A 25,407-nucleotide genomic window follows, 5' to 3' on the forward strand; every position below is an offset into this window, starting at 1 on the left:
TAGTGCTTCACGATCGCTATAACAGCTCTCTATTAACTTTGTTGGACCATTATAACACTTAAATGTTAGTTCTTCATATATGGATTGTAGAACTTTACATTGTTTATCTTATTTATCTTATATATATATTTGTTATTTCATATTTTTTATGTTATAAAATATAGGAGTAATTAAAAATAAAAACTTGAAGGACTAATATGGATAGATTGAAACTTGGAGGACCACTTTGGCTATTCACCCTAAACTATAATAGTTGCTAAAAATATAATTATTATATTAATTTTGCGAAAACGGTATCGATACGATCGAAAAATTTCGAGATATCCCAGTTCCTTCTCGTCCCTCTACCGTCATATCACCACCTACGTTACCTGGATACGCCTGGGAGGCCACGTATCCGTATCGGATACGCCTCCGGATACGGATACGTATCGGATACGCCCCGATACGTATCCCTTACGTATCCCCTCTTTTTACAATTTTCAGATAAATAAAGAAAATCCCGACACGTCTCCGATACTCCAATCCCTAAATCCATCGATCAAAATCCCAACCCGCGAGCCAAACTCCCCTCCCCCAAATCGCAGCGCCGCCTCCCCAAACCTGCTCGTTCTCTCGTGCGCCACCGTCCACCGTCGCCGAGCCTGTGCCATCGCCGTCCACCGTCGTCGGGCCGCGCCGCCGCCATCCACCGTCGCCGGGCCACGCCGCCGCCGTCCACCGTCGCCGGGCCGCGCCGCCGCGGTCAGCAGCCGTAGCGCCGCGGAGCAGCTGCAGCTCCGCCGTCGTCTCCGGCGGGCGCAGCGCCGCCGCCGTCAGCAGCTGCAGGCCTGCAGCTCCACGCGTCCGCCGTCGTCTCCGGCGGGCGCAGCGCCGCCGTCGTCAGCAGCTGCAAGCCGCTGGTAAATCTCCTCAGGCCTCCATCGTATTTGTTAGATTCAATAGATTTTAGAAGTGGAAGTAGTGGCAGTGGTAGCAATAATAGTGGCAATGTTGTTGGTGTCTTGGTGATGCATCAAGAGAGACGAGCAACTAGTGGCAGTGGACCAACAATGGCTGGCAACATCTTAGAATGCTGTTCGTGTGATTCCACCCAATGATGATGAAAAGAAGCCCCCGTGGAGGTATGTTGAGATATTGTAATCCTGCACTTATATATGCACTGCTTTAGCTTTATATTATTCCTACTTTGGTAAGATACTGGAATCTGATGTTGATGACTTGGTGTTGCGTGCTCTGCTATATATGCTAATGTCTAATTTACTCTTCAATTTTTTTTCTATTTTTTAATATATGTGTATATATATGTGTATCTCTGTATTGTTTTTGGGAAGATGGTGTATCAGCGTATCACATATCCGTATCCGTATCGCCGTATCTGGGTAACGTAGATCACCACAAGTTTTAGATTGCTACGTGCACACCGATACTAGTAAGGGCAACAATCATAGGCTCCCCACGTGGGCCTATCGCTCTCTTACCAGAACGATCTAAAGCTACAAGTGAATCAACCCATAAATACTTGGGTTACCCACTTATTTAATTTATAAGTTAATTTGTGATTTGACCCACCTACGTACTGTCAAAAGTCCATCTTGACCACCCACCTTCTTCTTTCCCGGTCCGACGTTACTATGAGATATATATCGTCATTTCAAAACTGAGAGTGGTACTACACGTGATAATCACGCGGTTTCGTAAACCCCGATGGCTAGATCCCCGCGAGACCGCATGGACGCGGTCCACGAACCTGGCGGTGCACCTCCTCCTCCACGGCGAAGAAGACGTGGAGGAGAGTAAATAAGCAATCAGGCCCACGGCCCAATCGCCGTCCACCACCCACCACCCTCACCGACCCAAAACCACCTCACTCACCAACCCAACTCTGTACTGTACTGTACCGTACCCGCCCTCCCCTCCCACTGACACTCCGGGCCCACCTGTCGGCGCGACTCTTCCACGCTCCCCTCCTCTCCTCGGAGATTTTTTCCACGCATTTTTTAATTTTTTTTCTGCAGTTCACACGCTCTTCTCCTCCCACTCTTCCGCCGCGCTATATAAGCCGCGCGAGGCGTCGTTGCCTCGTCGGCGAAGTCAATCCGGCGATCCCCGGCGAGCGAGAGATCGCAGCAAGCTGCTACACAGATCTCACGACATGGCCGAGGCGGCGTCGGCGGCGGCGGCGGCGACGACGGAGCAGGCGAATGGGAGCAGCGGCGGCGAGCAGAAGACGCGGCACTCGGAGGTCGGCCACAAGAGCCTCCTCAAGAGCGACGATCTCTACCAGGTAACCCGCCGTCTCCGGCCATCCCCTCCTCGCCGGAAAACCTCCGCCGCCGTGGCTGACCTTGCCTGACTCGGTGTTCGCTTCCGCAGTACATCCTGGAGACGAGCGTGTACCCGCGCGAGCACGAGTGCATGAAGGAGCTCCGCGAGGTCACCGCCAACCATCCATGGTACGCCATGAATCCCCTCCTCCTCCTCCTCTTGGCCCCGAATCGGAGCTCGGCGACATCGATTTGATTCGATTGGGAGGGATCGATGTTGTTCTTGCAGGAACCTGATGACGACGTCGGCGGACGAGGGGCAATTCCTGAACCTGCTGCTCAAGCTCATCGGCGCCAAGAAGACCATGGAGATCGGCGTCTACACCGGCTACTCCCTCCTCGCCACTGCCCTCGCCATCCCCGACGACGGCACGGTCAGCAACACGCAAATCCCCCCTCTCTTCCATCGCAGATCTGGCAATAAACCCAATCGATTAATGATGCAGATCTTGGCGATGGACATCAACCGCGAGAACTACGAGCTGGGGCTCCCGTCGATCGAGAAGGCGGGAGTGGCGCACAAGATCGACTTCCGGGAGGGACCCGCGCTGCCGGTGCTGGACCAGCTGGTGGAGGAGGAGGGCAACCATGGGTCGTTCGACTTCGTGTTCGTCGACGCCGACAAGGACAACTACCTCAACTACCACGAGCGGCTGATGAAGCTGGTCAAGGTCGGCGGCCTCGTCGGCTACGACAACACGCTCTGGAACGGCTCCGTCGTGCTCCCCGCCGACGCCCCCATGCGCAAGTACATCCGCTACTACCGCGACTTCGTGCTCGAGCTCAACAAGGCCCTCGCCGCCGACCACCGCGTCGAGATCTGCCAGCTCCCCGTCGGCGACGGCATCACCCTCTGCCGCCGCGTCAAGTGAGCCCACCGCCGTCGCGAGTGCGACTCCGGCCGATGCCCAAGAACTAGTCATTTATAAATTTATAAATTATAACTAAGTTGTATAATTTTTGGCTTTTTTTTTGTAATTTGAAAGGTACTGGAAAACGTTATTTGATATATGTATAAATGTTGAGACAATAATATTATTGCATTATAAATTGACCTGGTTTTTGTTAGCTTTCGTTGCGCGACAATGGTGAGTGTGTGCTGCTGATGAAACTCGAATGTTCATTCTTGTTGTCTTGTCCAGCATTGCTAAACTTTGGCAGCATTAGCAAAGCTGTTTTGTTCTGTTTCTGAATTGTTCTTGGATTGAAATCTCAAATATTGACTTGATAATTAAATTTGACCGGTTTTGGCAGTAAATTCCTTCAGTATTGGCAGCTCAAACTGAATTCTTCTACCAATAGTTTAGTGCTTGTGGAGAGTGTAGTCGTGTAGAGTGGACTGGACTAATTCTGATCTTTTACTTGGTTAGCTGAAGATGGCATCCGTTATCTGAATTCTTCAGTAGTTGGTGGATAATGACAACTCGATGTAGAGATAATTTGCTGCATGTTAGTTTGGAAGTAGCTGGCATTAGCTTCAAAGGATTTAATTCTCAGCGTCCGAAGTCTTAAGTACAGTTGGTTTGGAGAGCTGTTCCTGTGAACACTTTTATGATTTGTGCTAGTTATGGCATAACATGATCACTTCAATTATCACTCATCGACGACGACAATGGTGACGGGTTCGAGGAGGCGGAGGACGCGCACCTCATCATCGCGGGCTCGCGGCCGACGCCCCCGTTTTCGCCGTCCTCCGCGACGCCCTCCAATGTTGACAGCGTCATCGCCATGGGCGGCAACGCCGCCGCACCCGAAGACGATGACGATGGCAACGGGTACGAGGAGGAGGAGGAGGAGAACGCACACATCCGCTGTGGTTTGTTGCCGGCCCGCTCTGCCCCGCCGGCTTCGTGCGCCGCCACTCTGCCCTCTCCGCCCCGCCGGCTTCGCATGAGAGCGCCCCGGGGTGGTGGGGGGGGGGGGGGGGGGGGGGGAGAAGAGAGTGGTGGAGGGTATGGGTCCTACTATTTTGTATCTTTTATCTAACTGACATGCAGGCCCACATATTTTGTTTTAACTAGAAAAAATGTTCGTGAGTTACAGCGGGTAAAGGTTATTTTAATTTTATTATAATTATATGGTTTAGTTAATATAATATTCACTGTAGAAATTCGCTTGGATATACATATTTTTTAAAAAAATCATGACCTGGAATTAGGAGTCCTTGTTGTATTCCCAAAAAGAATGAACTTAAAAACCGACTCAAATACGGATATGTATTTTCAAAAGAAAACAAACTTAAAAAACGACTCATACATAGATGACATACCAAAATGCCGACAAAAATATCTTCAATTTTTAAGTAGGGACAAACGAAGGAAATGTTTTGATTTTTTTTAAATAGTAGAGATGGAGAAGTATACAAAGCTTATATAGGTACGTATAAAAAAGAAAAAATATACAGTATATAAAGTTTGTATACATACATAGTAATAAGAAATAAAAAACCGAAAAAAAGGGGGGAAAGAAAAAAAAGGAAAAGAAACGAAAAAAGAGAAGAAAAACAGAAAAACTGTACGTGGAAATAGAATTAAGTAGAAACAGGATTTTTTTTTCCACTTTTTAAAGGAATGGGATCTACTATTTTTTTTCTCCACTTTTTTTGGCATATGAATCGGACATGTTTTTTTTTTGCCTTGCATAGGAATCGGACATTTTTTTAGGTTTTCTCTTTTTAAGGGGAATCGGATCTATGCTTTTTTTTTCGCTATTTTTCTCCAACTTTTTTTTTCCCGTTTTAAGGGAATTCGGACTTTTTTTTGTTTTTTTCTTTTTTTTTATTTTGTTTTTTTCGCTATATTTTTTCTCCGACTTTTTTTATTTGTTTTCTCCCTTTTTAAGGGAATCGGACTTCTGTTTTTTTGGTTTTTTTCGCTACTCTTTTTATTTAGATGGACGAAGGAAACATCTCTTATTTTTTAAGTAGTACTAGATTTTAAAATTGTTAAATTTTGCTTCATGTGCCATGTCAGATGAAGACCGGGTCAAATTAACTATGTAGGTGTCACATTAGCCAAAACCGCCGAGGGACCTCATCTAAACTTGTTTTGACAGTTGAGGGACCCATTCTATCTGGTTTTTCGGTTGAAGGACGGAAATCGGATTCGTTGACAAGTTAAGTTAAGGCACCTCGGATGAACTTATTCCATCAAGAATTCTCAAGCTTTAAATAGCTCCCAGTATTAGGTGATAAGGATTTTAGTTGGGCCACTGTCCTGCTAGGTGAAACGGGCTCGATTTGGGCTAGAAAAGGACAGATACCATGGTGCACTTTTGTTATCCATTCTGGCCTAGTGGCCTACATCGAAATGATTAGGCTTATTCTGCTACAAATCAGACGATCACTTAATTTTCTGTTTTAGACTTAACCTTATGGAAGTGTAAGTTCATCAGATTAACCATCTTGAAAAGAAATTGTGTCCATCATAGTGTCATACTGACAAAAAGTGGCATCTTAGAGCAGGTACAATAGCAAACTATTAGCCAGCTATAAACATATTTTAACGAGATAAACGATGAGAGAGAAGAGCAGCGGGCGATCTGTAGTCAGCTGCAGTACGGACTCCAAGACACAATGTGTGTATGACAGATGAGACCATATATTAATAGTATAGTAAATAACTATTGTCTGAATTAGTTATTAGATTGGTTATAGATAAATTGGAGCTAGCATTGGGTTATCCTATTAAACTTGCTCTTATAGGACAGTTCGATCGAAGCAACTACTAACAGAGTTTGGGTTGGGTTCGTGTCATTGTCTCCCTCACATGTTTTTCTCAACGCTTAGTTGGTGAGATGTTTACATCTGGATGCGTTATCCTGATGGATACACTCACAGAGAAATGATTTTTCTTTTAAAAAAATATCAGATATGCAAAGAATTCTCGTTCAATTTCCGTATAGAAATAATGATGAATCCATAAATCTGTATGGTATACATTTATTCTGTATTTCTGTATGCGCAGTAATGTACAAGCCAAAATATACACAACACATCAGCACAACGCAAGGGTCATGTAAAATAAAACAATAAATCAACACAACACAAAGAATCAAGACACAGCACGAGTCCCTTTCATGAATCTTATTCGATTCAAAAGTGAATCATTCACGAATCTTTCTTTCTTTTTCCCATTTACTTTATGAAATGGATGGTATTTTTCATCAGGTCTTTCATGAGACCTGGACGTTGGCATTGAGGATCTGAGGGATGGACCTGATCTGCAGCGCCGGTCTGATGGCGAGAAGTCCGGCGAAGCTCTCCGGCGGCACCCTCATCCCGCCGACGTTGATGCACTCCAGCCTCCGGCAGCCGCCGACGAGCGCCACCAGGCCGGCCTCCGTGACGTGGCGGCAGCTCCACACTATGATGCTCTGCATCGCCGGTCAATCGCAATCAAAGTCAAGCAAAAAACACCGTGCAAATGTGACTAGAGAATTCATCTGTACTTTGTCAGTGTTTTTATTAATTCGTACTTAATCCGTAGTTCGACTCTTCAAGTAATCTAAGCGTGTGGATTAGTATCACCATGCTGTGTTTCAACGCTAGCTCTTGATGACGATAAATCTATAGTTATATTTCAATTGTCATAAGTAATTTTGCTGGCTATGTAAGTGTGATAGCGATGGCATAGTTCTAGGTAATTTTATCTGATACTATGTGAAGAACATCTAGAAGACTTCTTCCTTTTTAGAAAAAAAAAACAAGAAAGAAAGAGAATCAGATGCCACAGATGAGCACAAATGATCACATACTAGAAGGCTTGAATCGCCTAGGATTCTATGCCCATCTTAAGATGATCACTCTCAAAGATTTTACTTCTTTCCTGAACATATCCTCATCTCCTACTGATACCAGAACCGATGAGAAGCTCTCTTTTTTTTTTTTTTTTGAAACGCGAACTGATGAGCAACTTCAAGACAGGAACAAGCATAATTCTGAAGCAATTGATCACTGATCAGTATTGAAGTCTTTATCATAGAGGTTGAGATAGTACATGGCCCAGGTATGGTGCAAGAAAGAACAAGATCATCAAGATGATATATTGATATAGGTTCCTATCCCCCAATTAAGCATGACAAAGCTCCCCCATCATTTTTTCCAAAAGAACTACAGTACCCTTTTAATGCTAAAGGCAGGGGTGTTTTTAAGCAGAAATAATAGCAGGATCGCAGCCACTAAGATAATAGCAGAAATAATAGCAATAACTGCATACATATCCTGACCAGAACCTGAGAATAAACCTCAACCAGTAACATCATTTGTCTACTTCAATTCAAAGAACAAGCCATGGCGAATCTGCCAAGGTTGTCAGTTCAACCATCATTCTTTTCCCCATGAAATGACTCATTTCAAAGTATCAACTACTGTAAACACATCGTACATACTGTAGACAGAATATTTGTTGACTTCTAGGATCTTTTTTATGTGGTACCTTGTCATGTTTAATTTGCAGACACGAAAGTGTTTCCAGATTAAGAAACATACCTTCAGATTTATACAACTTTTTGCAACTGCATACAACGATTCATCTGTGATAAATGTTCCACCAATGTTCAGGTGCTGCAAAGAATGCGCTCTTGAAACCTGCAGGGAAGGTTGACAAAAGCACAGTATTTATTACGACACATCAAAGATGTCCTTCGGTAGTGCAGGGTAAATTATGAACCAACTGATTATTGTTGATAAACAAATGGGTAAATGGAAACTTGAGACATAATTTGGACTATAATATGCTGAAAAAAAGGTTTGTTTTTCTGCAATTTTCGGATATGAACAGTGGATTATTATTCTGAATGAAAACAACACGTTAACAATGCATCATGAGTTCATGACAACATCCTGCAACACTATAAATTCCTATCCAAATCCTTATTGGCTTCTTATACACTATGATAGCAATAGCCAATAATCAGTAATCAATTGACATACCATTGAGTATGCCCTTGAAACATCTAAGACGGTTTTATTACCGAAACAATGACACAAACATAGCACAATCATGAGCCAAGTTGCCAAGTCTCCCAACACAAAACAGCAAATTTTTTGCCTGTTTTCTCCATGTTTCCAAGTAAGACGGCTTAAAAGTTCAATCAGAGACAGGGCACACCTGCCTGGTCAATCAGAAAATTCCCAATCCTTAATTGCAAGATGAACATAACTTAAAAACTACTAATCTTTTAGACGGGGATTTGAAAGAAATGATTACCAGCTGGATGACGCCATTATCGGTGATCCCAGCCAATCCCCAGAGAGAGATGGAGGTGAGGTTCTTGACGCAATCGGCGGTGGAAATCCTGATCAATCCTTGATCGGTGATCTGGCAGCCCCAGCAGCTTCGTGAACTCCAAGAACGGGGAAACAAAGTTAGGCAAAAAAAAAAAAAAAAAAAAAGGTCACAATCTGGCAGCAGCAGCAGCAGCAGCAGCAACAAGAAGTTTTAGCTTGATCGATTGATCATTCGAGGGTTGTGGCTGAATAAGGGGGAATCAATCGGCTACTACTCACATGTCGAGGTCGCGGAGGTTGACGGCGGCGCGGACGAAGCGCGCGGTGGAGTCGTCGCCGGTGCGCTGCCCCGCGAAGCTCATCCGCCGCCGCCCCGCCAGCGACCTCTCCACCGCCCTGCGCCACCGCCGGCTCACTCCCCCCGCCCTGCAGCCGAGCAAACAACACAAGCAGGTCACGCCACGCCACGGCGTCGCGCGTCGATCACCACGAGCAGAGCAAGAGCGCGTACATGGCGAGGTCGTGGAAGGATGGGAGGAGGGAGAGCACGTGCGCGAGGAGGTCGGCCGGCAGCCGCTCGACGTGCGGCTCGGGCTCCTCCGCCGCCGCCGGTGGCGCGACGCCGATGACGACCCCACCAGCCATGGCTCGCTTCGGCTCGGTTGCTTCTCCTCGCGCTCGCCGTGGAGGCGAGAAAGGCGGGGGGCGGCTTTGCTTATACTTTCTCCATGGTCGAGGTCGCCATGGCTCACGTGAGCTTGACGCGACGCGACGCGCGCCCATCGCTTGGAATTTTGCTGCGCGCTGCGGCCGAGGTCGCATGACCATGTGGACATCCTCGCGCCATCGAGACGCCCACCGAATACGCCTCTTGCCAAAATTTTCAAAAAAAAAAAAGTTCACACAAATTTGTTCAAATTTTGTTAGGATTTGTAGTGAAACTGCCTTAGTTATTGGTAAAATCTGCTATAAGACATCCAAAGTTTACGGTTTTTGCCGCTGAAGGATATCGACATATCGTCTGCCTCCATTGGTTAATGATCAGAGTTAATCCACAACCATCCACTAATGTTGCGGGTGTCCAGCGATCAATTGCCCCTTTTTAGCCCCTCCAAAGAAAACATCCTTACGGTGTTCTCTACCAAAAAGCACACAAATTGCGTGTATCCTATAGAAATTTTTTGCCTAATTCATACGTAAAAGGAGGCCTTGACTTTGAAATTGGTAGGGGAGCAAGGCCGATCTGGGCTGGGTTCCATTGGGCCGAATGAATCGAGGGCCCACCTGTCAGACGGGTCCATGTAAGAGTCTCCAAGACCAGGTGCACGCAGCCACGCAGCGGAGCACCACCAGATCTCCCTTGGACCGGTTCCATCGACTCCGCCGTGGACCGGCGCCAACCCTCGCCACCGCACGTCGCCGGGCTCCGGCGAGGCCGCCGGAGTGTCGTCGGGAAGCGGAGGGCCTCCTCCGTGCCGCGCCTCCCTCCGCCCCTCACCCCTTCCTCCTCATGGCTAGGTCCTGACCTGAGGTGGGGCTCCGCGGCTACTGCTCCCCGCCTCGCCCCGCCCCCGCCCCCTGCCTCTCCGCCGCGGCGCCACTCCGGGCTCCGGCACCTCCCTCTCCGTGCGCTCCTGCGGGGTAAGCCGGTGAGGGACGCTTAGTGGAATTGCTAGTGCTCTTACTCTTGCGTTAGTTAGAGGTAGAGCTGCTTGGAGTGAGGAATTGATGTTGCTTTTTTTTTTGGGAAGAAAAAAAAAATCTACTCTGAACTTCTGAAGCAAGTAGGATTGCTTGATGTTGTAGATGAAACCAGTGCTAAGGAATGTGGTCCTTTTGTTTGTTCTGTATTGTATCCCAGTTTCACGATGTTGTTTAGATTCCAGCATTTGCATACTCCATAGCTTTGTTACCAGTCTGATTATGAGTGAAACCATGGAGCTTTCCGTAGTATATATGAAAATTTTCCTTTCTTTTCTCAGCCAGGAATGCCAATATAATTGATAGTCAACATCCTAGGATATGAGACATGTTGCATGGGGCTTCAGTTTAGTGGATGAGTGATCACTCTAACAACTAGTACGGTAGTACCAACTAGTACTGCCAGCATAATTGACCACGTTGCATTTGACATCTTATATAAAGTAGGGGATTTTATTACGACGCATATGCTGTAGATTTCTCCTTTCTATCGATTTTGTGTTTATTTTTGTACCACCTGTGGATTTTAAGTGGAACAATTCTCTCCTTTTGTTGCAGAAGTTGTGTGGAGCTATCTCTGATGCTGTTTATGCAAAGACTTATGCTCACTTCTTGATTAGAAATGGACAGTAGCCGAGATTCTGAAGAAGAAAGGCCTCAAAGGAAGGACAATGGCGAAGAAACTGAAAATGGGGAAGATGGTGGAAATGCTTTGAGCCTCAAGGATGTTGCCAATGAGCTTCTTGGTTGTGTTGTCCATAGTGAGGAAGAGGCATACAAACTGTATTGTGACTATGGACATAGAATTGGTTTTAGTGTCCGCAAGGGTAAACAGTCTTACTTCATTGGCACGAAGAATATTCGTACAAAAGATTACTACTGCTCAAAAGAAGGGCTTAAGTACGATGAGCCAGTTACAGAAGCAAATTTTAATCGACCAGACACAAGAACTAATTGCAAAGCAATGATCCGCTTTAGAGTTGATGAGAAAGGACGCTGGACAGTCATACGCTTTGTCCCAATGCATAATCACCAGTTGGCTAAACCTGGGGAAAGACACATGTTGAGATCTGCAAAGTCGCTTGCTGTTGGAAAATCAGGTGTCATAGATCCACAAGCATCTACGGAATCACATCCAATAAATGGTTTCTCTCATATGATAGGAAGTGATATTGTGGAGCCTCCTGGGTATACTATAAGGGATTGCTACAATCATGTGAGCATGCAGGGTATAACGATAATCGAGGCAGGAGACAGCCAAAGTCTTGTGAACTATTTCAAGCGTAGAACCAATGAGGAAGGTATGTTCTATTGGGATGTTCAAGTTGATCAAGAAGGTCGTATGACCAACTTTTTCTTCAGGGATGCCAAAAGTAGAAATGATTTTGACTGCTTTGGAGATGCTGTTATATTTGACACAACCTTCCGCACAAATAAATACAGCCTGGTATGTGCTCCTTTTGTTGGAGTTAACCACCATTGGCAGAATATTGTTTTTGGATGTGCATTCTTGTTAGATGAGTCCTCAGCTTCCTATGTTTGGTTATTTAAATCATTCCTCGAGTCAATGGGTGGCCGGTCTCCAAAATCAATTTTCACTGATCAGGATGACGCTATTACGCAGGCAGTTGAGCTGGTTTTTCCTAACACGCAGCACTGTTTTTCCTATTGGCATATTCTGAAAAATGCACAGTCTCATTTAGGCACGGTAAATACCTCTCAAACATTTCAAAATATGTTTATGAAGTGCATGCAAGGACCTAACTCAGAAACGGAGCTTGAGGAATCATGGGCCGCAATGTTAAATGAATATAAGTTACAGGAGAATAGCTGGCTTAGCGACCTTTATAGGTCCCGCAATAAATGGTGCTCAGCATTTAATAAAGATACTTTCGATGGTGGGATCAATTCATCTCAGTGGGGGGAGGTCTCAAACAATACATTTACTGGAATATCTGATGAATCTACCCCTCTTACACGATTTGCCCTTTTACTAGAAAAGGTTGTCAAGGGTCTACGTAGAAATGAATCTGAAGAGGATTTTCGCTGTAGCCAAACTGCTCCAGTTCGTGCAATTAAACACAGTACAGTTCTGAAGCAGGCCGCAGAATCCTACACGCATAAGATATACAAATTATTTGAGGCAGAATTTCTTGATGGATGCGGAGCAACTTCATGCCATGAAAGTTCTTGTGGTGGGAACTTGTTGAGGTTTGAAATTACTATGCAGGGGAGGGGATCAAAAGTGTGGACCGTTCTTCTTGATACCTCCACGATGGAAATCTCTTGTGGTTGCAGAAAGTTTGAAAGGATGGGTCTTCTTTGTTCACATGCTCTGAAAGCCTTCAGCCTGCAAAATGTGGACACAATTCCTGAGAAGTACATTTCGAAACGATGGACAAAAGATGCCAGGAGAAGCATGTATAAGCTTAGTCAAGATGATTCAACACAACAGGAATGCACTGAGGCTGAACTTGCATATCGCAACCGGGCAACGCAGTATGCATGTAGCCTTATAGCGAAGAGCCAGGAACTGGATGAATCAAGAAAGATATTCTGGGACACCCTTGAAACAGGAGAAAAAGCACTTGATGTATTCTTTGAAATTAGAAGTTTGCGTAGTCAAGCTGCAAAAGATGTCAGTAAAAGGGACAAAAAGAAGAAAAAATCATCTAAAGGACCAAGCACAAGTGAGTAGCAAATTTATTCCTTCATGCTTGTAAAACACAATTTTGTTAAAAAATATACCCTCTCCGTGCAGAAAAAGCAAAACCAACCCCAGCAACTTCCTCAGCTGTACCTGAACTTCTTGCCCAAACTAATGTGCACCAGTTTCAATCTGCACAAGATGCTCAGGGTAACACGACAATTGGTAGACCGTTGTACTATCAGGTACACATATGTTACTGGGAGTTTTTGTTTCCTTCTGGCATATAAAACTGATCTTACACCAGCATGCTTCATGTTTTGCAGGCTTTTTCATCTGCCCCAATGCAACCAAACCAGATCTACATGCATCCGAACATGCACACAATGCCTCTTTGTGCACCACAGGTATTACGGTCAGCAGACTGACCTAAAAAACTTTGCTTATCTGTTATTTGAGCTGCTCATTGCCGATATTGCTACATGCCATTCTGGGATTAAAGCAAATAATTTTTTGTCAATGTTGTTAAGCGAAATAACTGGACTGTGAACTGTTCAAATATGTACCATGGCTTACGATGGTACTTCACCATCCTTGTGTTGACTGAAATAGTTCCAAGAAGAAAATTTTTCGAGGGGAGTTCCAAGAATAAAATGAATCTGACCCATCAAACATTCATCTATGGGTGTGCTTATTGCTATTCATTTACACATGACCAGCAGGATTTCTCGGCATATTCTGCAATGCGTCCCAATTTGAATTTTGGTGGTGCAAAGAATGTCTGAAGGACAGTAAGGTATATGATTCCTAGTTTTTTAATCCACGGAACCATATGAAACTACCTCCATTTACATATTGCTTTTGCTGCCACTGTTGTCAAGAGGATTTTACTCTGCATATCTAGGATCAGAAATGAATCTCCCTGGCATTTTCTCAACTATTTTGAGCATCTTTGTTATGAATGTTTATGGGGTTCAAATTCAGCTCATTGGAGGAACCAACCTGTGCTGCACTTCAAGCCTTACATGCTATATCACTCATGATTTCCAGGAATCTGCTAAGACGTCTTTTGGAAAATGCTGCTTGGACATGGATGCAGCCAACCACCTGGATGGATTTTGTCAACCTTCCCGGAGGTGTGATGTTGCTTTTGGATGTTAATTTCTGGCTCGCAACTGTTGATGTGTGTAACTATTCTGGTCTTTGACGTTTCTGTTCTGTTGAAGTGGAGTTCTAGTAATGTCAATTAGGTGACTGTAGGCTTGTAAGTTATAATTGGAGTGTAGATGCTGGATGAATAGAGGCCAGGAACATGTTGCTTCCATTGTCTTAAGGAAAAGGTTGTAACTGGGAGTAGTCACTAGCTATTTACAGGATCAGATTCTTTGGGCTAAAAGATGATCAGCTGGCGCCCTTGTTGCCTCTTGGCCCATGGTGCTACTAGTTGTCAAGAGCAGATAGCATCCCTTCTCGAAGGAGTTGAGCTGCAGAACAATGTGAAAAGGAAGCTGAAATGGAAGCTCATGCAGATTCAGTGAAGTGCACCGTCTCTGCATGGGAGGCAGTAGTTCCAAACTGACCTTGTTATATGTTTTTTTTGTGAAGATTTTGGATCTAATTTAGTGTACCTGTACAATCTGACTGCTGATTAAGATGACACAGCAGTATTGATCTGATATTGAAACTGTCTATGCTCTTCGATTGTTCATACTTTTACAATTTTCTTTAACGAATGTGTCTTGAATTGCAATTACAAGCAGAAACTGGGTAGCCCAGCAGCGCAGGGGCACTTGACCATAAAAATATGGCAAATTTGGTTCACTGCTTCATAACCAATTTTGTTGAACAAATTCTCTGAAGTCATGAACTTTTCAATGCTTCGTAACCAGTTTTGTCAAATAAATATCTTATTTTAAATATTCAAGTTCTCTAAAGTCGTGAACTTCCACTCTTTCAGTGCTTTAACCAATTTTGTCAAATACATGTCTCTTATTTAAAATTTGCATACCAGTTTAGTCAAACGAATTTATCTTAGTTTAAGCTAGCATACCATTTTATTCCAAATAAATACTCCCTCCGTCCCATAATATAAGAGATTTTGAGTTTTTGTTTATATTGTTTGATCACTCGTCTTATTTAAAAAATTTGTGCAAATATAGAAAACGAAAAGTTGTGCTTAAAGTACTTTGGATAATAAAGTAAGTAAAAAAATAAATAATAATTCCAATTTTTTTTAATAAGACGAGTGGTCAAACAATATAAGAAAAACTTAAAATCCCTTATATTATGGTACAGAGGGAATGCATGTTATTTTAAATTTTCATTCTGAAAGTGCAGGCGTGCAGTGCAGCACAGTCACACGCTGATAATACGTCATATTGCGAATTAGCAAAATAACAGTAATTTATGAGTAAAACTTTTCTTAGCGATTTAGAAGTTACGTTTATTAAAATTAATTTCAAAACATTTTTTTACAATCAATTTTAAATTTTAAGTTTTGGTAACGACTGATTTCGATTTCATATATAGGGCAAAAGATGGAGGCGGAGTGGCATATCCCGTCTTCTCCACCGAATCCAAAATCCGCCTCCCGTCTCCTCCCCTCCCTATCCATCACCACCCCTCGCCCAACTCCAAACCAAACACCTTGTGGGCGCGACCTCGCCGCGCTCGCCATGCCGCCTCCCCTCTCCTTCCTCCACCTCGCCGCCAACCCCACCCCCCTCCACGCCTCGCCGCTTCGCCGCGCCCGCCTCCGCCACCGCCTCTCCCTCCGCACCGACCACCCGTCCCGGCGCGCCGTGGCGTCGGCGTCGGCGTCGGCGGGCGAGAACCCGTCCACCCCGGGGGGTCCTATAGCCGACGTCGAGATGGTCCGTGGCAAGGACGGCGTGTGGACGGCGCGGCCGCCGACGGTGGTGGTGCTGTGGGACCTCGACAACAAGCCCCCGCGCGGGCCGCCGTTCCCGGCCGCCACCGCGCTCCGCGACGCGGCGTCCCTCCTCGGCCGCGTCGTGTCCGTCTCGGCCTTCGCCAACCGCCACGCCTTCTCCCACGTCCCCGCCTGGGTCGCCGACAAGCGCCGGGAGCGCCGCGCCATGGACCGCGCCGAGCGCGCCGGCGCCGCGTCCCCGCCCGTCCCTTACTCCTGCGCCGTGTGCGGCCGCCGCTTCCCCACCCGCCCCGACCTCACCCGCCACTTCCGCCAGCTCCACCAGCGCGAGCGCAACAAGAAGCTCTCGCGCCTCCGCTCCCTCAAGGGCAAGAAGCGGCAGAAGTTCCGCGAGCGCTTCATCTCCGGGAACACCAAGTACGACGACGCCGCGCGGGAGCTCCTCACCCCCAAGGTCGGGTACGGCCTCGCCGCCGAGCTCCGCCGCGCCGGCGTCCACGTCCGCACCGTCTCCGACAAGCCGCAGGCGGCCGATCACGCGCTCAAGCGCCAGGTGAAGCATTCCGTGGCCTGCGGCGTTGACTGGCTCGTGCTCGTCTCCGATGACTCCGATTTCACCGACACTGTGCGGAAAGCGCGCGCCGCCGACTTGAGAACGGTCGTGGTTGGCGATGGTTGCCGTGCTCTTGGAAGTGTGGCTGACATTTGGTTGCCATGGGACCGCGTCGAGAATGGGGAGGTTGATGAGGACATGCTGCGGAATGGGACACATATGGGATTCAGAGATGAAGAGGAAGATGAGCAAGATGATGATGAGTTCATAGTGGATTGGGATACGAGTGATTTGGATGGTGTTGTCGATGACATTGTCGCGACGAGGACCAAGTTGTTCGGTGCTACGACGATGTCTGCATTTGCTGATGAGGAAATTATGGATGGCATATTGGGTGTTGGGATAAATGGCGGTTACATGTTATGGAGTAGCGACGACGAGGATGAGGATGGTTATTTTTGAGATTCATGTAGATTGACAGGTAAACAATTGGAAATGCACATCTCTTTTGTTTTCTATGCATATATTATGATCATATAGCAAACTGCTATACATTCAAAAACATGATGCTGAACATTAAGTGTGGTTTTCCTTAGTTACAGCGTGCTTATTGTTTATTTGTTTGGCAATTCAGCTGAAGTACCAGGCTACTTATCTAGTATTTGCAAATGATACTTGAGAGTCGAGACAGTTTATTGATTGACAGATGAAAGTAATGCACAAGTGGTTGCTGTTAGATCTTGTTTCACTTAGGACATAGAATGGGGTTTTCTTTTCAGCTATCAAAGCAGTCAAGAGATTCAAAGTTTTTTTCAATTGAGATGTGCACATGACAAATTCTTTTGGTCAAACGTTGCTACATTTGTGAGGATTCTGATCAATGGATGGTCTTGGATATGAATGCCCATCCCAAATTCGAACGACCACATATCTTCTCAAGAAATGGTAGCTTGGTGTAGCACCATGGGAGTGGAGCATGAGAACCAGTGAATCACACATGATTTGCAATTAATTCTGGATGAAAAGATGTAGCTTCAATTAACATGCTTAATCACCATCAACCCTGCCCTTGATATCAAATTAAAATAACTTTGATCTAGTTTGTGTTGCACCAAAAACCACTTTGCATAGGTTACGTGTTATATGCTCATGGTCTGCATAAATTTTTTTAATGCATCAATATTTCCAAGAAGTTTCATAATTCATATAGCAGTAATACATTGAGAACATGCACTGTAATTCTAAATAATCATAGTTTTGTTGATAAAATTGTATTCTCACTTTTCTGCATGTTAGCCCCTAGTACCCCCTACATTTTCGCAATATTAGCACCACTTAAGCCTTCAATACACACTGACCAAAGTAGCACAAAATTGGAGAATACTTTAACATAAATGTACTAAACTAGATCTGTTATGTGACACTTATATTTCTCTGTCAAATAATAAAATCATGAGCTTGCATGAAAAAACCATCATAATAACTGGACAATGACTTGTAAAAATGGATTTTATAGTGTGAAATGATTTCTCCCAAGATAACTGACTAGTATTGTGAACCTTAGAAATCTATTAAAACCATGTGCAGGATTTATCGTGCACATCTTATGATGATACTGTCTGTGTTTGTACAGTACAAGAATACCTGAGCTGCATTGTTCAATAAAGATCATTTATTCATCTTCCATTGGCTTTTCAGGACTTGTGTTGTACTGCTACTCAGCAAACCAAAAGGCATCATCGCATCGACACAAACACAGCTGAAAGAAAACGTCCATCTTCTAACATGCAGGCTGCAAATTCTGAATAACATCATCCTGTTGGGCGGTAGCTGAAGCTGGAAAAAGTTCATGGTTGGAGAGTTGGAGAAGCTGGCTGCACATTTCACATGGGAATTGCGTCCATTTCAATCAGGCACCCAAAGGTTACCTTCCAGCTGATTTCGACGAGGAAACAACAGTATGAGCATGTTTGTCGCGGCGAGGAGGTGGCACTGGCAGCCATCCGAGTACACGAAAGTAATTCCTACCTCTTCTGCCGGAGAAGCTCAGCTAAAATTGATTAGAAACACGAGATGTCGAGATAGTTCCTGGATGGCATTGCTGAACATGGATGCACTGACATGCATATCTCGACTATTAAGCTGATGTATTGAGTATAGTAAAGTATTATACCGAAGGCAATTAGGCAAATTATCGAGTGCATATGCCACTTTTCTGCTGTATTCAGACTTTTTCGCTCTTCTGTCTCGCTTCTTTCAATTTTTGTGCACTGGCTGAGTTGTTGAGGCTGTTAGCTATCAGCTGGGGCACTGGGCCAACCGCCCAATTGCTAATTCTTCCAGCATCACATCACATCCAACTCACTGAGTGCATGCCAGGCTGCAGTTTCTCAGGCTGAAACCCATCTCAGGGCCCATGTTCGCACTACCAAAGTACTCCCTCCCATAGTAAAAAAAAATTCGGACCGGAGGCCGTCCCGCTCTAGTCGTAGGTTCACCGATTCACCGGTCGAACCACCGGTTTTTTATTTATTAATATTATATTTGATTTGTATTATTGCAAAAATATAGAATCATCACAAATTGGTGAAAATATGTATTAATAACTAGTATATCTATTATTATATGGCCACAACATCAAAAATAATAAATGTAGTGTGCTAACATAATAAATTCATAATGCCATACTGATAGGACAAATTAAAAATCAGTTCGATTATTAAAAAACCGCTACTGGTTCACCGGTTCTCATAAAAACCACTTCAGTTCACCGGTTTTTTACCGATTCGATCGCAGGGGCGGTCTTTTTATTGAACCAAGCCGCCAAGGTCGCTGGTTCCGGTTTTTTCGGTTGAACCACCGGCCATAGTGAAAAAACCGGACCGGACCGGCGGTTCGACCGGAAAAAACCAGAACCAGAGATCTCCACAGTTCGGTTCAATTGAAAGACCGGACATGCACTCGACCCGGATTGAACCGCTGAACCGGTAAACCGACTCGGTCGGACCGGACCAAGCAGATAAATGGGCCAACACTAAGGCCCAGCACATTGCCTTCAGGCCCACGCATGTTTTATGTATAGAAAAAGGGTGTGGGATGGAGATTCGAACCTGGGCCTGCGCATTGAGAGCGCGTTGCGCTAGCCATCCCAACCTTTGCTTCGTTGTGTTTTAGAGAAAATACACGTCGTATATATTCTATTGAAACGCGGTTCAACCGGTGGTCCACCAGTCAGACCGTCGGACCGGTGAACCCAGGGTCTTCCGGGTCACTCACCGGTCCGGTTTTTTGCACTATGCCACCGCCCCGGTCCGGTTTTTTTGTAATATGCTCCCTCCATGGTTCCGTCTCACAATATTTATCATTTTAAGTTGTCTAGCACAATTTAAGATTTAAGAAAAGAAAATATATTGCCTTATTAAATAATATATGGTTGACAATGAAACGATGGTTAGGTATAGAATGAAGAGAAATTTTAAAAGGGTAATTGATAGAAAAAGTAGTACTACCTCCGTCCCGTAATAAGTTTCATTTCAAGCTCCTTCCATTTTTAGAGTAATCATTGCGTCGGAATATGTGAAATTATGAAATACTTATATTGGAAGTAAGTGAGCAAAATTTATATTGAGATTTGATAAAGTAGAGATATTCTAGTATTTTTTATTTTTTACCGGTATGTGTGGGATGGGTGAAAAATATATATATATTGGGATGAATTAGGTATGAAAGAGTGATAAATATTTTAGTACTTATGTGGTGTTTGAATCTCCTGAAGATGAAGATGAATATAAAGATTAAGTATTTCACACAAAACGATGTGGTAATAACGTGTGATTAATTTACTTTTAATTATTACCAACTTGAAAAATAGATTAATCTAATATTTTAGAGCAACTTTCATATAGAAATTTTTCGCACGAAACACACCGTTTAGTAGTTTGAAAAGCGTGCCACAAGTATCCAAAATTTCATCCAACCCTTGTTGAAGAAACGAATGCAGCCTTAAGAGTAAAAAATTGGAGGTGAAAATTTACTCTTCTCACTTCTCAGTTCTCACTACAAAAGCAAAGCGGAATGAACTCCGAAACTGGAAGGAGCTCCTCTAACTTTATGTTAGAGGGATATGAGTTCCTAACAGGTGGATCCCACCCTCATGGGTCCACCCTGACAGGCGGAGCCTCATCCTCCGAAACTAGCCTGAGTAATCTGGACAATTTTGTTACGTGCTCGAACCTATTCCCTTCGTCCCTAAATATAAGGGATTTTGGTGGGATATGATACATCTAGGGATTTTGGTGGGACGTGATACATCCTAGTAAAACAAATCTGGACACTTGAGTGTATATTTAGGGACGGGTGGAGTATCTATCTATACACGCACTAACTGGTTATTCTGCTTTGTAGTACAACAACAACTTGGAGCAACTCCAGCACGATTTTAAATCGATGCTTGCAAAAAAAAAAAAAACGAACTGTGAGAGTCGGTTGTTATTCGTCAGAATGAAAATCGACCTCTCGGCTAGAGTCTATTATTGCCGATTAAAAAAAGTTTATCGTATGTACTACCTCCGTTTCAGATTATAAAACTTTTAAATTATATATATATATATATAATTAAACTTTTTAATGAAACGGAGGAAGTAGCTGCTATTTCTTCCCTTGAGAGAGGCGCATGGCTGATTTTTAAATTTTATACGTGAGGTCTCGCAAATCGATTTTAAACGCTGTATGCACCGAAACAGAATTGTACTGTAATTCGATTTCGTGGATGGTACAGTCCATCTCTAACACGCCTGTACCATCCATAAACAACCAAAAACGCCTGACCATGTCACAGAGTTTGTTCACAAGACCTCTACAAAAACAGGCGCTCCTTCTTCCCCCATGATCGTAGAAGTAAAACCAATTGACCCAGTGGGCGGCGCGCGCCGTCCACCGGCAGCCGCTCAGCCAGAAACCGATAAACAAACGCAACCACGCCCGCACGCACGCGAGCGCGGCAGCGCGCACGCAGACAAAACCGAGCCGTTTCGCGTGGGGGCCAAGTTGACGAGGACAAGGAGCACCAAACCGAAACGCGACTCGGCGAGAGGCGCGGATGGATAACCACGCCGTCGCGGTCCAGCAACGCGACACGGCGCCCCGGCCCCGCGCCCGCGCGCGCGCCTCCGTATCCAGTATCCAGGGGGCCCTGGCTGGGCTGACCACGTCGCCCTCCCACGCCCGCCACGTTGCCACCCGCGCGGCCCTCCCATCCCATGTCGGCGACCGCTCGCGTTCGCGTCCTCCTCCATCCATCCGCATCGCGCCGTGGTGCCAAGCGGCGCGCCGCCTCACGTGTCGGCCGGGGCGCGCGACACGGGCGGCGCGGCGGTGCTCGCGCGGTTTGACGGGCGCGCGATCTCGCTGGGGGATGGGAATATGGGGATCATGGGAGGGAGCTAGCGCGGCGCCGCCTACGTTGGTTAATTAGCTCGTGGGTCGTGGCGGCGGGTGCAGGTTAGCCAGGTATTGGGGTTGGTGGGTTGGGGCGTACTTGCGTCCTGCCTGCGACGCACGGGTTTGTCTGCTAATGTAGTTTAGCGCTTAGGGTTTGACTTTGTTTGTGAACGCTAATATTGGGTTAGCGTTCCGTCACAAAATAAAAAAAAATAATACAGGAGGTGATATTTTTCATATTTATATTTGTAGTAATAAAGTACTCCCTCCGTTCCATAATATAAGGGATTTTGAGTTTTTTTTTTCTTGTATTGTTTGATCACTCGTCTTATTAAAAAAATTATACAAATATAAAAAACGAAAAGTTGTGCTTAAAGTACTTTGAATAATAAAGTAAGTCAAAAAAATAAATAATAATTCTAATTTTTTTTGAATAAAACGGGTGGTCAAACAGTGTAAGAAAAACTCAAAATCCCTTATATTATGGGACGGAGGGAGTATGTTATATCTTATATTGGTTTTGTTTATTTTAATATGGTGTGTTTGTGTATTAAGTATGAAATAGATTTATTCAGCAAGCTATTATTGTAGATTATCTACTTAATTATAAAAAATAAATTAAATACTTAAAAATAAATAACTTAGAGCAAGTGGTCTAAGATTCTAAGCAATGCAATAGATGAAAGTACATTTTTGATATAACATATTTTAAAGATGTGAAATGAACAGTCCGTTGTAATATTCCGATGAAATACTAAGTTACATCAGATTTTAAATACAAATGTTATGAATTTAATTTTTCAAATAAGGACTATGTGTTCACGCATGTAAGAAAAGAAATACACACTATGAGCATACAATCGAACATCATTTCCCAATTAACCATATTAAAAACTAATACTTCCGTCCGTCCCATATTTAGAGACGGGGTACTATCCTTTATCCTTTATGCAACGGTACCGACCTTTAAAAAGACAAGAGGACTGCGAGGTGTAGGACAAGTGATTCGAAAGTCGAAACTACGTTGGGCAGGATAAAGGAGCTGAAAGCCTGCAACCGAATGGTGAGTTGAAAGATGAAATTTGATGCTTGCCAATGGTTGCGGACTTTAGTATGCAGTTATTTTTTCCGCCGAAAAGGAAGTGGTTCTTATTCTTTTGCTTCTTGGTTGCGAGTTCAGATGTAGCGGTAGTAGTCCTGTATGGAAAACTAGAAATCCTTAACTATTTATTTAAGTTTTTTCATTGCAAAGACTCAGTGTAATGTTGTTAGGTTTTCTTCCAAAAGCTCATAAAACTCACTTGTGTGATATGTTTATCGGTATGATCAAAAACCCTTCTTTTATTAGGAACGCCAAAATCTAATTAGATCCGTCTTAAATATATTTGTACCCCAGCATACGTCCTTATCGTCTATTATGGCTGATCCGTTTCTTATATTAGCGGATGAGTATCATATCCTCTTTGGAACAATGGTCTTATCTATGTGACCATACTAAACGTACAGATAATCAATGCATGACACGTGGGACTAGAAAAGAATAGCGCTCGTCTAACATAATAGGAGCACAAGTCTTGATTTAAAGAGTAAAACACACCAACGGTACTTAAACTTGTAAAGAGGTTTTACTTAGATCCACGAACTTGCAAAGTGTACATCGAGATCCGTAAACTTGGTTTATTGTATCATCCCGGTCCAAAACCGCGTTTGGCTGTGGTCTTGCCTACATGGCACGCCACGTGGACAATGACATGGAACTTTTTTTATTTTTTTCTCCCTTCTTCCTTCTTTTTTTCACCACTGCCACGGCTCAAAAGAAGGAAGAAGGGAGAAAAAAATTAAAAAAAATTCATGTCATTGTCCACGTGGCGTGCCACGTAGGCAAGACCACAGTCAAATGCGGCTTTGGACCGGGATGATACAATAAACCAAGTTTAGAGATCTAGATGTACGCTTTACAAGTTCGTGGACCTAAGTGAAACCTCCCGACAAGTTTAAGAACCGCTGGTGTATTTTACTCTTATTTAAACTTGGTGTTAGAAATGTTTAGCCTTTTAGAAACTTCTCAGTTCTCACTTTCTTAGTTCCAACAACTATATATAGGAATAAAATGACTATTTATTATATATATTATTAAAAAGGACTAGAAGAAATCATTACATTTTCTCTTAACAATTTACCATGTCAATATAATCAAAAGAACTACTCCCTTTGTTCTAGTACATAGCAACTTAAAATTGGATATAACGTATATCCTAGTAAGTTTTGATTCTTAGTTCATATGTTGTCTAGATTCGTCCCGTTTAATCATAGATCGCTATATTCTTAGATGGAGAGAGTAGAAAAGTTTAAGACATTTTATCATATAGAGTTTAGAATACTGACAACTGACAAATTTGATCTCATGTTTCAAACACACAAATGGATAAATCTCATCTGCACTACTACCTTTTAACTTTGAGTGGCTGGCATGTACTCTCTCTGTTTAAAAAAAATCAGCCTAGTATTATATGGGAATCATGAGATGTCACCTAGTATAATTAATCTGGACATGAACATACTCAGCTTCGTTGAACAATATTGTCTCATACGATACTAACTTGGGTTTTTATAAGACGAGGGAAGTAGACTTGTTGGATGTAAGACTCATATACTCAAAACTATCCAACCCATATATCAATTACTCAAAATCGAATGATATTACTATTCCGTCTTTAATATTTAGAATTGAATGAGTTGTTTTCTAGTACAATATTTTTTATTATTTTTTTAATAGACTCTCTATTTAAATATATTGTTCTAGAAAGTATTTCGTCTAATTTTAAATTATTATATTTTAAGAGAAAGAGAGTAGCGCAGAGAATTATTTTCCATACAACCTCGTCCACATGATTTCTCCAATTAAAATGGGCGCCGACCAACAACCAAGATGCCAAGCACCCCGACCATCATCATCCATCCTCACTGACTCACTCCCGTCTGTCACACCAAGACCTAACCAAGAAAACCCTACCATCGTTTGAACCCAACCCAACCCCAGCGATTACTTCTCCATCCATCCCTTCCCTTCTTTCCCCTTCCCGTCGCCATCAAAAACCGCACCGACTTCGCGCCCTCCGCCCCGCTAAAAATCCAGCGCCTACTCAACCCCTCTCACCAACTCATCGCTAACCGCAGTTACAGTAGTAGACTATTAGCAAGATATAAACACATTTGAAAAAAATAAAATAAAAAAAAGAAGAACAGCGGGTTATAGACTTATAGCTAGCTGCAGTACGGACTTCAAGATTTATACATGTATAACTGGTATGATCAATTATAAATTATGTAATATATATTTATAGGTAACTATTGTATAAATAGGTTATTAAATTAATTATAGATAATTTAGAGCCGGTAATTGGCTATCCTATTAAACTTGGGCCGAGTTTAGATGCAAAGTTTTTCTTTAAACTTCTAACTTTTCAATCACATCAAAACTTTCCTACACACAAACTTTCAACTTTTCTGTTAAATCGTTCCAACTTCAACCACAAACTTCCAATTTTTACGTCAAACACACCTTGCTCTCCTCCCCGTCTCCCCACCGCGCCACGCACGCACTTAATCCCCTCTATT

At 43.8% G+C, this 25,407-nt stretch overlaps 4 protein-coding genes across 8 annotated transcripts; 3 read left to right on the top strand and 1 right to left on the bottom strand.

The window, feature by feature from the left end:
- Nucleotides 1-868: 868 nt before the first annotated feature.
- Nucleotides 869-3,381, top strand: LOC127776329 (caffeoyl-CoA O-methyltransferase 1). Its single transcript, XM_052302683.1, has 5 exons — nucleotides 869-1,124; nucleotides 2,019-2,287; nucleotides 2,377-2,456; nucleotides 2,557-2,701; nucleotides 2,774-3,381. The coding sequence occupies exons 1-5, from the start codon at nucleotides 1,097-1,099 to the stop codon at nucleotides 3,197-3,199; spliced, it is 948 nt and encodes a 315-aa protein (XP_052158643.1). The 5' UTR covers nucleotides 869-1,096; the 3' UTR covers nucleotides 3,200-3,381.
- A 2,858-nt stretch (nucleotides 3,382-6,239) lies between these two features.
- On the bottom strand, nucleotides 6,240-9,424 carry LOC127776642 (F-box protein At5g67140). Of its 2 annotated transcripts, none has more exons than XM_052303132.1 (5): nucleotides 9,068-9,424; nucleotides 8,836-8,982; nucleotides 8,537-8,672; nucleotides 7,816-7,914; nucleotides 6,240-6,701 (listed from the first exon to the last, which is right to left on the bottom strand). In XM_052303132.1, exons 1-5 carry the CDS (start codon nucleotides 9,382-9,384, stop codon nucleotides 6,501-6,503), a joined length of 900 nt encoding a protein of 299 aa, XP_052159092.1. In that variant the 5' UTR covers nucleotides 9,385-9,424; the 3' UTR covers nucleotides 6,240-6,500. The 2 variants fall into 2 exon arrangements, with proteins under 2 accessions (XP_052159092.1, XP_052159093.1); XM_052303133.1 differs by having other exon boundaries at nucleotides 8,537-8,663; nucleotides 9,068-9,402.
- A 481-nt stretch (nucleotides 9,425-9,905) lies between these two features.
- Nucleotides 9,906-14,623, top strand: LOC127776641 (protein FAR1-RELATED SEQUENCE 5-like). Of its 4 annotated transcripts, none has more exons than XM_052303131.1 (6): nucleotides 9,906-10,197; nucleotides 10,816-12,947; nucleotides 13,019-13,149; nucleotides 13,231-13,311; nucleotides 13,627-13,700; nucleotides 13,955-14,623. In XM_052303131.1, the coding sequence occupies exons 2-5, from the start codon at nucleotides 10,880-10,882 to the stop codon at nucleotides 13,687-13,689; spliced, it is 2,343 nt and encodes a 780-aa protein (XP_052159091.1). In that variant the 5' UTR covers nucleotides 9,906-10,197; nucleotides 10,816-10,879; the 3' UTR covers nucleotides 13,690-13,700; nucleotides 13,955-14,623. The 4 variants fall into 4 exon arrangements, with proteins under 4 accessions (XP_052159091.1, XP_052159090.1, XP_052159089.1 ...); XM_052303130.1 differs by having other exon boundaries at nucleotides 13,624-13,700; nucleotides 13,955-14,622; XM_052303129.1 differs by lacking the exon at nucleotides 13,627-13,700 and having other exon boundaries at nucleotides 9,906-10,205; nucleotides 13,955-14,622.
- Nucleotides 14,624-15,441: 818 nt separating this feature from the next.
- LOC127775717 (uncharacterized) lies at nucleotides 15,442-18,573 on the top strand. The gene is made up of 2 exons (XM_052302006.1): nucleotides 15,442-16,831; nucleotides 18,049-18,573. Exon 1 carries the CDS (start codon nucleotides 15,442-15,444, stop codon nucleotides 16,810-16,812), a length of 1,371 nt encoding a protein of 456 aa, XP_052157966.1. The 3' UTR covers nucleotides 16,813-16,831; nucleotides 18,049-18,573.
- The last annotated feature ends 6,834 nt before the right edge of the window (nucleotides 18,574-25,407 follow it).

Source organism: Oryza glaberrima, chromosome 6 (assembly GCF_000147395.1).
Source record: "Oryza glaberrima chromosome 6, OglaRS2, whole genome shotgun sequence".
NCBI lineage: Eukaryota > Viridiplantae > Streptophyta > Magnoliopsida > Poales > Poaceae > Oryza > Oryza glaberrima.